This window comes from Capricornis sumatraensis, chromosome 1, assembly GCF_032405125.1.
Source record: "Capricornis sumatraensis isolate serow.1 chromosome 1, serow.2, whole genome shotgun sequence".
Classification (NCBI taxonomy): Eukaryota; Metazoa; Chordata; class Mammalia; order Artiodactyla; family Bovidae; genus Capricornis; species Capricornis sumatraensis.
The window spans coordinates 5,377,574-5,391,324 of NC_091069.1; the positions used below are offsets into that span (position 1 = coordinate 5,377,574).

Below are 13,751 nucleotides of genomic sequence, written 5' to 3' on the forward strand. Positions count from 1 at the left end.
AAGCTGTTTGATGTGAAACCTACAAGCCTCCACCCTTAACTCAAAGCCAACATTCCTCTCCAGTGCTGTCCACAGAGCCCCCAGGCCTCTTCCTCCTGGGTAGGCTCCAGGGTGGGGCCGCCATCAGTGTGAAGAGTGGCCACACTGTACACCTCGCAGTGAAACACCACTCAGACACCACCAGCCATTCCTTTCAACGCTAGACAACAGGGTCCCCAAACTACCAACAAAGGTTTTCATCCAGAGGATGAATTACCTGGAGAAATGAAAGGCCAGGGCTGATCTGCAAGGCCCCCACTCTCCACGTCCCCGCTGGCGACTGGGGTACAGGAGGGTGGGTGTCATCTGCTTTAATTGAAGGGGCCTGGGAGATGGAGGGGCGGATCTGTTTACAATATGGGCTAGGCGTCTCCTGTTTACCTGCTGCTGCTGCTGCTGCTGCTGGCGCTGGAACCTGGGAGGGAGTGACTTTTGGTACTTGTTGAATTCCTGCACAGGGGACCCAGCCTCCCTGGGTCCCTCCTCACTGCCGCCACTCTGAGCCACTGCTGGAGGAGCTGTGGGGGCTTCTTCTGAAAACGTGCTGGCGGTCTCCTGGGCAGAGAACTCAGGGGAGCCTACAGAACAAGTAAGTGGAGAAACGGCCAGGTCAGTTCATAAAAGCTTGGCTGAGTGAATATTTAATGGCAAATGCTTTTTCTTGTTGGCACATACTTTCTACTGCTAAACTATTTGCATCCCCAAACCCCGGCACTGGCTAACACCTCCCATGCCCGAGCTCACAGCCTCCCCCCGCCCCCCAATCACAGATGAGAAAACCAAGGACGGAGAGATCAGATGAATTGCCTGAAGTCGCATGGTCGGCAGTAGAGCTGGGATACAATTCCAGGTGAGAGAGGGTCTATTAAAATGGACCCAGTGCAACAGAGTGGATGAGGCCTCAAATAGAGCCCACGTGCCCCCACCTCCACCCAGAGTTATGCGAGTCAGGCCGGCCAGGCAGCCCCTCTGAGGATGACAGCTGCAACTACCCCACGGGGCTTCCGGGAGCATTAACTGGGCCAGTCCACGGAGTGCGCTTCAAACGGGATGCTCCCCACGGTCTCCAAGACCGTGCCCCTTGGAATCCCCTGCTGTCTTCCCCATCCCAGCTTTGCATTCTTTCTTCTACCTTCATTATAACTGATGTTTGCATTCTCAAGAAATCTACTGCAGAGAGCAAACACCAGTGCAAAGCCTGGAGGTGGGGCAGCGTCCCAGAGGAATGCTGATAGGCAGGGCGGGTATGGAAGAGCCGGGGACACACCTCACACCCAGGCCCAGCCCACTCTGCACCCTGCCGTCCACTCCCTGACTCTCTACTGCCCCCTCAGTAGGTCCCCGACACTGGGCCCAGGCTTCACCCAGACTTCAGTGACACGGCATTTACAGAAGGACCAGGGTCTGAGTTCCTTGGCCTGAAGGGTGCTGATCACCACGAGGTCACCAGAATACCCTCCATCTGAGAAGCTTTCAGCAACTGAAACTAACATCAGGCCCTTCTCTACTTTAGAGACTTTGAGTTCACTTAAGAAAGTCACAAAGAACATAACTGATCATATTATTAAAACCTAGAGCAAGAGACCCTCTCCACCACTTAACACTGGTGTGTCTAGTGCAGCCACGTGATCCAGTCCTTTTAGGATTAACATCAGGGAAAATGTATTCTAAAAAGCGGGCAGGCTTCCTTCTGCGTCACAGAGAGCGCTGTGCTCCTAATGAGGTCCTCCGGCACCCACATCTCCACTGCCAAGCAGTAGTGGTAATGAAGACAGTGCTTCGTTAGAAGCACCCGTGAGAAGGCAGGTGCTTCTGCATCTAGAAATGTGCCACGTGCTTCGTGACATCATCTCCCAGGACTCTGAGCCCAGGGGGTGGGTACAAACTCTCCCCAACCCACTTCATGGGCGAGGAAAGTGGGAAGTCAGAGGGGAGGTGTCAGAGGGGAAGCAAGTGGCCAGCTGGCTTCAGTGGTGAAAACAGGACGTGAACCCAGGCCCCTAATCCAGGCCTGAACTCCTAACAACTGGATCCCTGTGTGTCCAGCCATTGGCCACAGTTCGTGCTAAGAAGCCAGGGAGATGCCCAGTGACACAGCCCTTGTTTTCAGGTCAGGGGCCAGGCTCACTGCTCACCTTTGTGGACGGCAGGGCCATTTTCCTGGGGAGTCACCTTCTCAGCCCCCGGAGAGCGGGGAGCTTCCTTCTCCGCCTGCTTCTGGGCCTCGCTGGCCCGCTGAGCCTGCTTGCACTTCTGGTCAAGCTGCTTGAGTTTGGCAGCACAGGCAGCCAGCCTTTCCTCACGCGCGCGGCGCTCCTCCTCCTCCCGGCGCTTCCGGGCTCGCTCCACAGCCTCTGACATCTCCGACTGGACGAACTTCTGCCGCGGCGGGGGCTTGTCCTCTTTGTCCTCGGCAGACTGCTGCCGAAATAAGGTGCCCATGGAGGACTTCTGCTGAGAGAAGACGGTCAGAGGATGTCACAACTCAGAGACAGGCCACCACCTGGAGGGTGTCAGCTCCCTTCTCAAGACCCTTGGGCACCTTCAAGAGGCCTATGGCAAAAGGACCTGAGCTTCGATCCTGCTCTGCCCTACGCTATATTTGGAAAGAGGGCTGGGCAAGCACCAACAGTCTAAACCCTAATTTCTCTTTTGGAAACTGTTAATAATCAAGGAAGCCCTCCGGGCTGTAAAGGTGTACGGAATTGTTTGCAAACCTCTTAACACCATGACTGAAATGCAGGAAACGCTCACGAGAATGGGCACTCCTGCAGCCACCTCTGGGCATGCAAGGTCAGGGTGTCCACAGCTAAAGAAAAGGAGCAAAAAACCACATGCTCATCACTCCTCAGCCACAGAACTACCCTACTGCTCCTCCCACGACAGCAGATGAACCTCTGGGTACAAAGAGCCCCAAGACACCAGAACTCACACTCACACGTGAGGTTTCAAACTGATTAATGTAAAAACAAAACAGCATCTCTAAAAACATCTCTTCAAGGTATTTTACCTACTTTTAAGTCTCAAGTTGATTGTTAAGTTACTAGACAACCAACAGGGCACCAATGATGCAGTGTGAAAACCTCTCAGTTCTGGGAAGATTTCTTACTGATTTGCAGGAAGAGAGGCTGCAGGCAGAATCTGCAGCAGGACAGAAGATGGGCTGGGCCCCTGGACCCAGCCACTGGAAGTCGAATGACATACAACTGGCAGAAAACCACACAACTTCTTGTTTTGAGGGACAGTTACACAGATGAAGGTAACTGTTGAAAAGTCATCAGACATATGAAACCAAGGTCTGTTGTGTCTTTTCTTGTATTTTAATTGTCATCGTTCAGTCTTGTATGACTCTTCTGCAAACCCACAGACTATAAGGTTCAAGAGAAAGGCTGCCTCAGGTTTAGAATAGTGCTCAGTTGCTCAGTTGTGTCTGACTCCTTGTGACCCCATGGACTGTAGCCCACCAGGCTCCTCTGTCCACAGGACTTTCCAAGCAAGAATACTGGCGTGAGTTGCTATTTCCTTCTCCACAGGACAGTCCCGACCCAGAAATCAAACCCATGCCTCCCGCACTGGCAGGCAGGTTCTTTACCACTGAGAAGCCAGGGAAGCCCTTTCTGTAAATTACACCTCCATAAAAGCAGTAAGTAGCAGTGACAGCAGAGAGTGATTTTTCTCCTGAAAACTAACTTCCTATAATCCAGAGGCAATTACTACAAGATTATAAATGTCTAATTTAGAATCACAAAGGTACTTTTTACATGATATAATTGGGGCCAAGTGTGCACTCTCCTTTTACTCTGCCCCGATCACTGCCATCTGTCCAGGGACCTTAACAGCCACGTACTGTCTCACCTCGAGTCTCCACCAAGACACATCTCACTCCCTGATGCTCAGGACACCTGGATGATCCCTAAGGCACACCCCTGTTACTATTCTCTTCACAATTTCCCAGAAAGTAAATACCAGAATCAAAGGATATGTGCATATCATCAAAACTACAGACATGCCTTTCAAAACTGCGTGAAGTGAGCTATCATTTTATAAACTAAATATTCTGCAAAACATTTAAGCTGTGACAATCTTTTCAGAAATTTGTATTCATGAAATGATAAGAGATTTTATCTTTGTTGACTCTAGATAATAATAAAAACACTCAAGATAATTCAGGGTTGCTATGAGCAGATCAAAGTAAAAAAAATCTTCTTTTGAATACTGAGCAACCCCAATATTGGGATGAAATCTGGGTTAATCGCAAGATAATTTATAAGCGCTGTACTGTGTCTGTTTTCATTCCTGTGTCCCCTGTACCGAGCACAATGCCTAGCAAGACACGATATGTGCTCAGCACAAAAACTCAAGATAAAAAGTATTTTCACTTTACAGGAAGATGTGGAAGTCCTTTAAACAGCACAGTGCTCTGGAAATGGCAAGTCTGCCAAGTTTCTTTAAATGAATGCCTTTCCCTCCGCAGCTTGCCCTTCCAGCTCAGTTCCATTCCAAAGCCAGGCAATGTGGCAGCACCAGGCCAGCACCAGGGGGTCAGACAGCTCAGGGCAGGCGGTCGGAGCCCAGGCAGGTGAACAGGGTTGTTCACATGGAGGTGGGGCTGACGAGGAAGGGGAGCCCAATCAAGTGGGAGGAGGAAGGAACTTCTAGAAGAGATGGCTCAGCAGGGAAATTCAGGGTCTCTGGGAGGGGGGGCTGACATGTGAGGAGCTGAGGAGGGCACCTGTGCAAGGGAGAGGGTGAGGGTAGAAACAGAGAGACTAGGGAGATAACGGGAAACAGCCAGAATGAAGTGTGTGTGTGTGTGCTTCGTGTCTCCCACTCTCTCACATACATACATTCCCTAACTGTGTGCGTGTGTGTCTGTCTCTCTCACGTGTGTGTGTTTCTCTCTCACATATATACAATCCCTAACTCCATGTGTGTGTCTGTGTGTGTGTCTCTCTCATGTACATACATTCCCCAATTATCCATGGAAAAGACCAGAAGCAGCAGCACTCCTGGTGCCCACGTACCGGTTTATAAGTGTCATTAAAGGCTGACTCCAGGGCCAAGGCTAGATAAGGACAAAATGAGCTTGGAAAAGCTTATTCTACCAGAAAGCAAGGAATCTCTCAAAAAAAGAATGGAGACAGTGAAAAGCACACGGCTGCAAGCCTGAAGCTCCCAAATCAAAGACAACCTGAACATCCAAAGAAACAATATTAATTAAAAATCTGATGAGAAACTAGATATTCATAGTCTTAAAGTAACTAGCCACAAAACTTCTATCAATTACCAATCTGTGGTACATGTGAAAGCTCGATGTTGTGAAACCCAGTAGCCAGCACCTCAATCCTGAGATTAAAGTAAGGCTGTTACAGTGGGCAGAGAGGGACCAGGGTCATCCAGGCGGAAGCAATGAGAAGAGTCAGTGCCAACTCTGAGAGACTCTAGCCAAAAGAGGGAGGCCTTGAACCCCACCATGAGGAAGCTCCAGACAAACGGCACACTGCACAAAGCACTTGGCTTCTGATCTTCCAGAGCGTCAACCTCAGGAAAGCGGAGCAGAGGCTGAGGGTCCACTTCACACTGAAGGACACCTGACCCTGAGCCAGATTCCTGTGCATACGGACCATCAGCTGGACAGCGGGGGCAATGGGATGGAGTCTGCCGACAAGGTGGCAGTGCGAAGTCAACGCGAGCTTCCTGGATTTGACTGTGCTTACGTGAGAAGCATTCTGTGGTGACAGAGCCTGATCGGACTAGCAACTTACTCTTCAAATGGCTCAGGAAAAATGTTCTTTGCGTTACACCAACTTTTCTATAAGTTTGTGACTAAAGAGGGACTTCCCTGGAGGTCCAGTTGTTAAGACTCTGCCCCAATGCAGGGGGCTCAAGTTCAGTCTCTGGGCAGGAAACTAGATTCCACATGCTGCACAGCGCGGTCAAAAAAAAACCAAAAGGGAGGGAGGTTCAAGAGGCAGGGGACATATGTATACCTAGGGCTGATTCATGTTAATGCAGGGCAGAAACCAAGACAATGCTGTAAAGCAAATATCCTCCAATTTAAAACAGCTTAGAAAAAGAGAGAGAGAAATGTCTGCTTAGACTTTTTCAGAAAACCGACCAGACCACTGAACTCAGTGAAACCTAATTGACTGTCCATCTGAAAGAGTGAGACTCTGGCCTTAGTGACCAGGGACACACACTGAGTCCCCAAGCCGGCCACCACTCAGTGTTCTCTCAGCTGGCTGAGACTCCTCCTGCAGGCCCCACCCAAGATGGGCTCCTGAAACCTCCCTGGCTCCACCCCTTCCTGTTCATTGTAAATGCACAGAACAGCCTTTCAGGTGACCTGCTGGAGTCTCTGCCTTGGATCTCTGGTCAACTGAACTTGGAAAGGGCTTGTGTGTGCACACACGCACATGCATGTCCCCCAGCCAAACAGGCACAGAACCCCTCCCCCGCAGTGCCCAAGGTACCTGGTAGTCAGGGCCTGACGCCCAGCTGTGCAGCTTCCTGGAAGGCGGCTGAGGTTCCGGCACCTTCCGGACAACACGGGTCACGCCTCCTGTTTCATTCCAGTCTTTTCCTTCCTCTTGGGTGCGCTTGGCATCAGCACTGTCTGCAGAGCTCAAGGACAACTGCCGCTGCCTCCTGGGGTCCCAACTGTTCCTAGGACAAACCGTGAAGACTTGGTTTTCCTGGTCGGCCCAGGCATGGTCTCATCAGACCATTAGCAATTTGAAAGTTAGCTTCTACAAACTGATTTCCTTCATAAAAGACCCATGGCACATCCACTTTATGGCTGAGAGGACACGCCCAGAGCACCTACACCAGCACCCATTTTACCAAGTCAGTCTTAAAGACACAGCTCCAGGCAGGATGCCTCACACCCATTACTTCATCTACTACAAAAAAAAAACAAACAAAACGCCTCTACTTCCTCCATTTTAAAGAGCTCGTCAGTGAGTCTCTGGGAGGTTGGGGAGCTGTTCACAAGAAAGAGCTAACAGAGTTGAACCCAGGCCTCCCACTGCAGGCCCTTCTGTCTCTGCCAAAGCCCCGTCCCAGGACTGAACAAATGTTCCGCACAACAGCAGAAGAAGGCTTGCTGAGTGATACATTACAAAGAGCAAGAGGAGCAATGCACACACTGGATGGAGGAGGAGGAGACAGACGCCCAGCAGAGGCTCCAGGAAGGCTCGCTGAGTGGTGCTCACCTTTACACGCTGTCGTGCAAACAAAAGCTCTGTGACAAAACACGTGTGCATCTACTCACACCTCTGCTAGTGCAGAAGTGGTGCCCAAAAACCCAGTGGGAGCACAGAGAAAGTCAGGGAGTCAGGCCTGGCTAATACCCATGCTCCTGCACGCACACGCACACACACATGCACAAACGCTCCGGAGGTGGAGGGAGGTGAGGCGGGTGAGGAGAGGCAGGAGGCCAGACAGAGCAACGCCTGCCAGTGCCTCCTGGTGGCGAGCCGAGGTGTGGTGCCCACGGAAGGTTCCCGACCTGCCAGGAAAGACCCAAGTCTATCAAGACGGTGACTAAGCCACAGGGTGAGGGGGACAGGGAAGGAGGGACCGGCTGGCCAGCCTCTGGATGGTGCATGAAGGAAACGATGCAGGTCCCTGTGGTCCCAGAGACAGTGAACAGGGAGGGATGGAGCCAGGGAGGTTTCAGGAGCCCATCGTGGGTGGGGCCTGCAGGAGGAATCTCAGCCAGCTCAGAGAACACTGAGTGGTGGCCGGCTTGGGGACTCCATGTGGTGTGTCCCTGGTCACGACAGCCAGAGTCTCACTCTTTCAGATGGACAGTCAAGTCACATCAATTCAGAGAGAGGAATGGAGCGGACTGCTGCTCCAAAGAACCTACAAAGCTTCACGTTTCCACTGATTTAAATTCTGGATCACATCTCCTTCTGAGCTTAGTTCCAAAAACTGACCAATAAATATTTATTTCCCAAGGGCATCCAAAGCTTCAGTTGAAATCAAGCAGCATTAAAATAAATTTCAGAAGCCTCAATTAGCTAACTGTCTGTGTGCCAGCTGAGGAAGAGTGACAGAAGATCGTTACCAGCTCCCTGCAGAAGAGGAGCTGTGAAGCCAAAGATGACACAACAGAGACTTGCAGACCCAACTACATAAACGTTCAACTCCTGACAGTGAAACAGACAAAGGGGAAAAACACCAAAGCACTGCTATCTAAGCAATATAGAACAGTGATCACATTTTAACTTAGAGCACAGCAAGTCTAACAGATATATATGTACAAAGGAAACAGGCAATTCCATACAAAGAGAAGCATCCATACTTCCCAACACTGGGGTGGTGGTGGGGTGGGCACACAAATTAAAGTGACCATAGCTACTATTTTAAAAGTACAAGCCAATGCTACTGGTATTCTGCTAAAAACTAGACTGGCTAGACTACAATTTAAGTATTTTCCAAATGGTGTTGGGAGCAAGCATCAGTCCAACGAAATGATCCAAAAAAAGAGAGAGAAAAGATTCAAGTGGTCAAATACGGTTAGGCAACGTGGCATGCCCCGCTCTCGGCTTCTCCCCCACTCCCAGATTCCCAGCAGGCTGTAGCACGCACATCCTAGGCTCCGGGCACTCTTGGAGTAGAGCTGAACCCAGGCGGTTTCCCAAATCTGCTTGGCCAGAGAAGGCTTTAGGGGCACCACACACTCATGGCAGTCTGCAGAACAATCAGTCTACAAGACACACTTGGGAAAAATGCGGGCTCAGTGGCTAAATGGCTAGGACTCAGCCAGCCACGCCTGGTGCCCACCCTGGCTCCCCACCCCCAAACAGCTGTCCTTCCATCTGCAAAATGGAAACAGTATCTGCCCACATGAGGTTGCCGGGGTCAGCGCACGGCAGCACGGAGAACACCAGTGCACGTACATCCGTAAAGTGTCACACGTGCCCCCTCAACCCCCAGCATTGGGAGCGGTGCTGTGAGCAGGGATGGCGCCCTTACCACTTTGGCCTGCCGTCCTTCACCACTTCCTCCTCCTCCTCATCATCACTGAACTTCAGCTTCTCGGAGTAGTCCACTTCTTCATGGAGGCCTGCAACAGGAGGAGGGCCAGCGAGAAGGATACAAGATGCACATCCCAACAGTGGTAAGAGCACCGCTGGGGTGGGGGGAGCGCTGCCTCCAGGCAGGAAGGGCGCCAGCCCACCTGGCTAAGGGGCACCCCCGGCTGCCACCACCAGAGCACACACTGCAGAGAGAAGTGGAGGACAGGGACTAAGACTCCACGCTCCCAATGCAGGGGGCCCAGGCCCGATCCCTGCTCAGGGATCTGGATCCCACAACTAACACATGATGCAGCCAAATAAATAAATAAAAACCATATTAAAACAAATACAAGTGACCATATGTAACATAGATAGCCAATGGGAATTTGCTGTCTGGCTCAGGAAACTCAAACAGGGGCTCTGTATCAACCTAGAGGGGTGGGATGGGGAGAGGGATGAGGGAGGTTCAAAAGGGAGGGGATATATGAACACCTATGGCTGACTCACGTTGAGGATTGACAGAAAACAGCAAAATTTTGAAAAGCAATTATCCTTCAATTAAAAAATAAATTAATTAAACAAATAACAACAAAAATACAAGCGAAAGACCGTACTGGCTTTGGTCACAGCACAGTAGCCTCCCTGGTTAGATTAACTCTGTTAAGAGAACAGTCCTTAAATCTGTGCAGACCAAGTGTTCTGCAAGTGTGTTACAAGGTGAGGAGTGAGCAGAAGCAGGCAGAAACCAGCCAGGAGGCCTCCCTGCCAACACACACTCCTGAGAGGTGGGATCTGTGACCGAGTGGCTCGGGTGGCAGAAAGTGTCCATCAATGGATGAGCGAGCACACAAAATGTGGTAGATGCACACAATGGAACAGGATTTGGCCACATTAAAAAAAAAAAAATAGTTCACACACACGCTACAACATGCCGGCCCCTGCAGACATCATGCTGAGAGACGGAGCCAGGTGCGAAAGGCCTCAGATCCTGCTGTGCGACTCCATTCATACAAAACATCCAAAACACACAAATCCACAGACAGAAAGTAGACGGTGCTTGCCAGAGGTTGTGTGTGGAGGGAGGGTCACCGGGAGTGAGTGCTCATGGGTACGGGGCTTCTTCTGTGGGTGATGGAAATGTTTGGGAATTCAACAGTGGGGATGATTGCACAAACTTGTTAATATACTAATCATCTCTGAATGGTAGACTTTAAGGGGGCAAATTTTATATAATACGAAAATCTGTCACATGAGGTATATCACTGAAAAAAGGGACGTGGCAAAAAGCCCAATCCAGTTTAAGAGTTAGATCTGACGACAAAGCAAATGTGATCACATACTATCTCCCAGAGCCTCGCGGTGCATACAAACACCAATGGGCTGAAGGATGCGGATGCAAAAACACAGCACGACAACAATAAATACAGCCAGAACGTGACCTGACACAGGGTGAGACAGACTCCAGGCAAGAGGCGGAGGAGAGACCAAGAGTATGTGAAAACAACAGAAACGGCCAGCACACCAGTCATAAAAATAAAAAATGGGTGTAACAGCTTCAAAATAAATGAAGCAAAAATTGACAGAATTAAAGGTAGAAACAGATAAATCTGCAACTGTAGTAGAGAGTCTAACACCTTACTTTGAGTAACTGATAGAACTAGACAAAAATGTTATGAACAGCACTACCAACCACCTGACTCAACTGATACATACAGAATGTGAACTACAGAACACACTCTTCTCACAAGCACTTGGACTACTCAGCAAAACAGACCACGCACCTTAGTGATAAAACCAGTCCTGATAAACTGGAAAGAACGGGAGTCACACAGAATATGCCCTTGTGACTACAGTGGAATTCAATGAGAAATCTAGAAATTTCCAATTAAAATGATCAGTGAACTAGAAAACAGTCAAAACAATGGAGAAAATTAAAGCCAAAAGTTCTTTGTAAAGATGAGTAAGACTAATGAGCCCTTGGCAGAAGTGAACAAGAGAAAAAATACAAATTACCTACTTATCAGGGATGAAAAAGAGTGATATCTGTATCATTACAAATCTTACATACATCATTTTCAAAAAAAAAGATTCTAAAGTTATATGAAAATGGACTTAGAAGAGTAAAATAATCTTAAAAATGAACAAAGCTGGGAAATGTACACTAACTTACTACAACGCTACAGTGTGGTATTGGCGGAAGGATGAATAAATAGAACAAACAGGGTCCAAAATGAGACCCACACGTCTACGATCGATCAATTGCTGGCAAAGGTGTCAAAGCAATGCCACAGGGAGAGAGAAGTCTCGTCACAAATGGTGTAGAGCAACTGGGTATCCTGTTGGATTAAAATGAACCCTGACTCCCATCTCACACCATATACAAATTAATACATGGCCCACACATCTAAAAATCAGTGTTAAAATTATAAAACATAAGGGAGTTATCTTTGCCACCAGGAGGGACAAAGATTTTTATAAAAGACACAATAAACCATAAAAAACACAAATTTATACGTTAAACTTCATCAAAATTTAAAACTTCTGCTAATTAAAGTGCAGTGCTGAGAAAATGGATCAGGCAGGCAGTGGGAAAAAACTTTTGTGAAATACTAAGTCTCCAATGATGTGTATCTGAACACTCAAAAAAGATACCAGTAGCCAAATCGGCATGAAAACAAGCGTATGATTACTCATCAGCAAGATGCAAATTAAAAGCACAATGAGCTAACGCTACACACCCACTGGAATGGCTAAAATTAAAGAGATGAACACCAGAGCACTGTAAGGATGCAGAGCCAAGTTCTCAGGACTGCCGCTGGAGCACACACCAGCCACCACGGAGGTCTGCGTGCTTCTGGCAAGCCTCATCACACACCTCCCCTTTAACCAACGACTCCACTGCTGGATATTAACTCAAGAGAAATGAGAACAGCATCCATAATAAACTTTCGAGCAAACTACAGGATTTGATACAATGACACACGCCTCAGTGATTAAAAGCAACCACTGACACACGTAATAACACGGGTGGTCTCACAAACCTTACAGCAGAAGGGAAGCCGCACCACTCCGTCCATCTGCAGTTAGGACTCATCAGAAGGGGGAGGCCTCGGGCAGTCAGGAGGAAGACTGGCTGGGAAGGGATGGAGTGAGTACTGTGTCTTGACGCGGCTGTGCTGCTCAACCACGTGGGTTTATCAAAACCCTACAACTAAATATGCGCCTTTTACTTGGCAACAAACCTCCAGAAGAATTTTAAAAGAAAATAATCAGATCGGGAGTGTGGGTAATTATGAGAATGCAGAATGTTGGAACTTGCTGAAATGCAGTGACAGGGTGCTATGTGGGGCTCATCACCCTCCTGTTTTAACTCTTTCGTTACACACACTCTTTCTCCCTCTAAGAGTAAGACGAAAGACCAAGACAGACAACGTGGCTGCATGAGGAAGCAACTGCTGGTAAGGATCAGCAAGGATCTCTCAGGCCCAAGGCTGTCTGCTGCCCTCTGCCCCCAGGAGTTCCTGTAGACACTGTGTCGCAGGAACTGCCAACCTTGGCAAGAAGCAGAAACAAGAGTGCAGTCCCCGCCTGCTAAACCGTCAGTCGAGAGCCCGCCAGCAAACGCCACCACCCACCTGCCCAGCCATCGTCGGCGTCAGTGTCCAGGTCATCGAGGCCCTTCAGGTTTTCTGCGTTGACGATGGTGGGTCGTGGCACCCGCTCCACCAGCGGCCTCAGTGGACGGATTGGGCGGCTCACTCCCAGTCTATTTTCTTTTCTGATGACAGAGAGAAGGGTAAAGACACTGGGCTGGTGTCAAGTACACAGATGGAAGCAAACCCCAATACTTCTCCAGAACTATGTCCCCCACTGCAAAGGTTCACGTGTGCCCTTGATATTATAATCCTCCCCTTTTTAAAGAACATGTAATCAACAAATACATCGCCAAGAGAAGTTCTGCTTCATTTTAGCTGCTCGGTGTTAAATCCACGGTGATAGCAGTGCACAACTGGCAGGGAGCTGAACTCAGAGCCCCTCCTCGCCCTGCCCAGGAGACCACCCCCCATGCACCCTGGGCATCAGGGTGCTTTCCAGCTTCCGAGGCCTCCGGAAGCCAAAGCGCTGTCCTATGTAAACCCACTGTACTGCCCCAATACCACCAACCAGGGTGGCTTCTACATACGTGGCTACACTGCTTTGGCCTTACCCGTCTTGGTCATTCATCTGGAACTGTCTAAAAGGAACACGGGGTTCAAGACGGAGCTGAGGAAGGGGAAAAGATCCTCTTTCCACTGTACCCTGGTTCTCTGATGACTGTGGCGAACACATCTGAAACATAACATCAATGAACAGGGTTTTCCAGTAATGGCCCAGAGTCTAAGTTCCACTGGCATAAGAATTTGTTCTGGCAAAAGGGAAACAGAAACAGGAAAGTCTCGGGGTTTCCCAATTAATCCTATCACCATCTCCCCCATTTTTCCTGCTATCAGTACACAAATCTGGGGACTTGTGTCTTGGGGAATACCTGCCTCTCCTTCTTCTAAAAGAACCAAGGTTAAGATAACATCCACATAGCCAGGGAAAGAAGCCAGAGGCCCTTAAAACTTGAAACGGGGGAAGTGAAAATGCAAAAGTAATGGAAACCTCCAGGGTAAGGCACCAGGGCAAAGAGACTGGGTGGGG

The 13,751-nt window shown here is 49.3% G+C and overlaps 1 protein-coding gene across 1 annotated transcript in view; it reads right to left on the reverse strand.

The window, feature by feature from the left end:
- PRRC2B (proline rich coiled-coil 2B) overlaps positions 1-13,751 on the reverse strand; it is an 85,099-nt gene that overhangs the window by 31,162 nt on the left and 40,186 nt on the right. Inside the window, exons 8-13 of the mRNA XM_068988187.1 lie at positions 13,276-13,397; positions 12,704-12,846; positions 9,025-9,115; positions 6,513-6,705; positions 2,175-2,490; positions 421-617 (exon numbers count right to left, since the gene is read on the reverse strand). Of these exons, the coding sequence (XP_068844288.1) occupies positions 421-617; positions 2,175-2,490; positions 6,513-6,705; positions 9,025-9,115; positions 12,704-12,846; positions 13,276-13,397 (1,062 nt within the window). The remainder of the gene's footprint in view (positions 1-420; positions 618-2,174; positions 2,491-6,512; positions 6,706-9,024; positions 9,116-12,703; positions 12,847-13,275; positions 13,398-13,751) is intronic.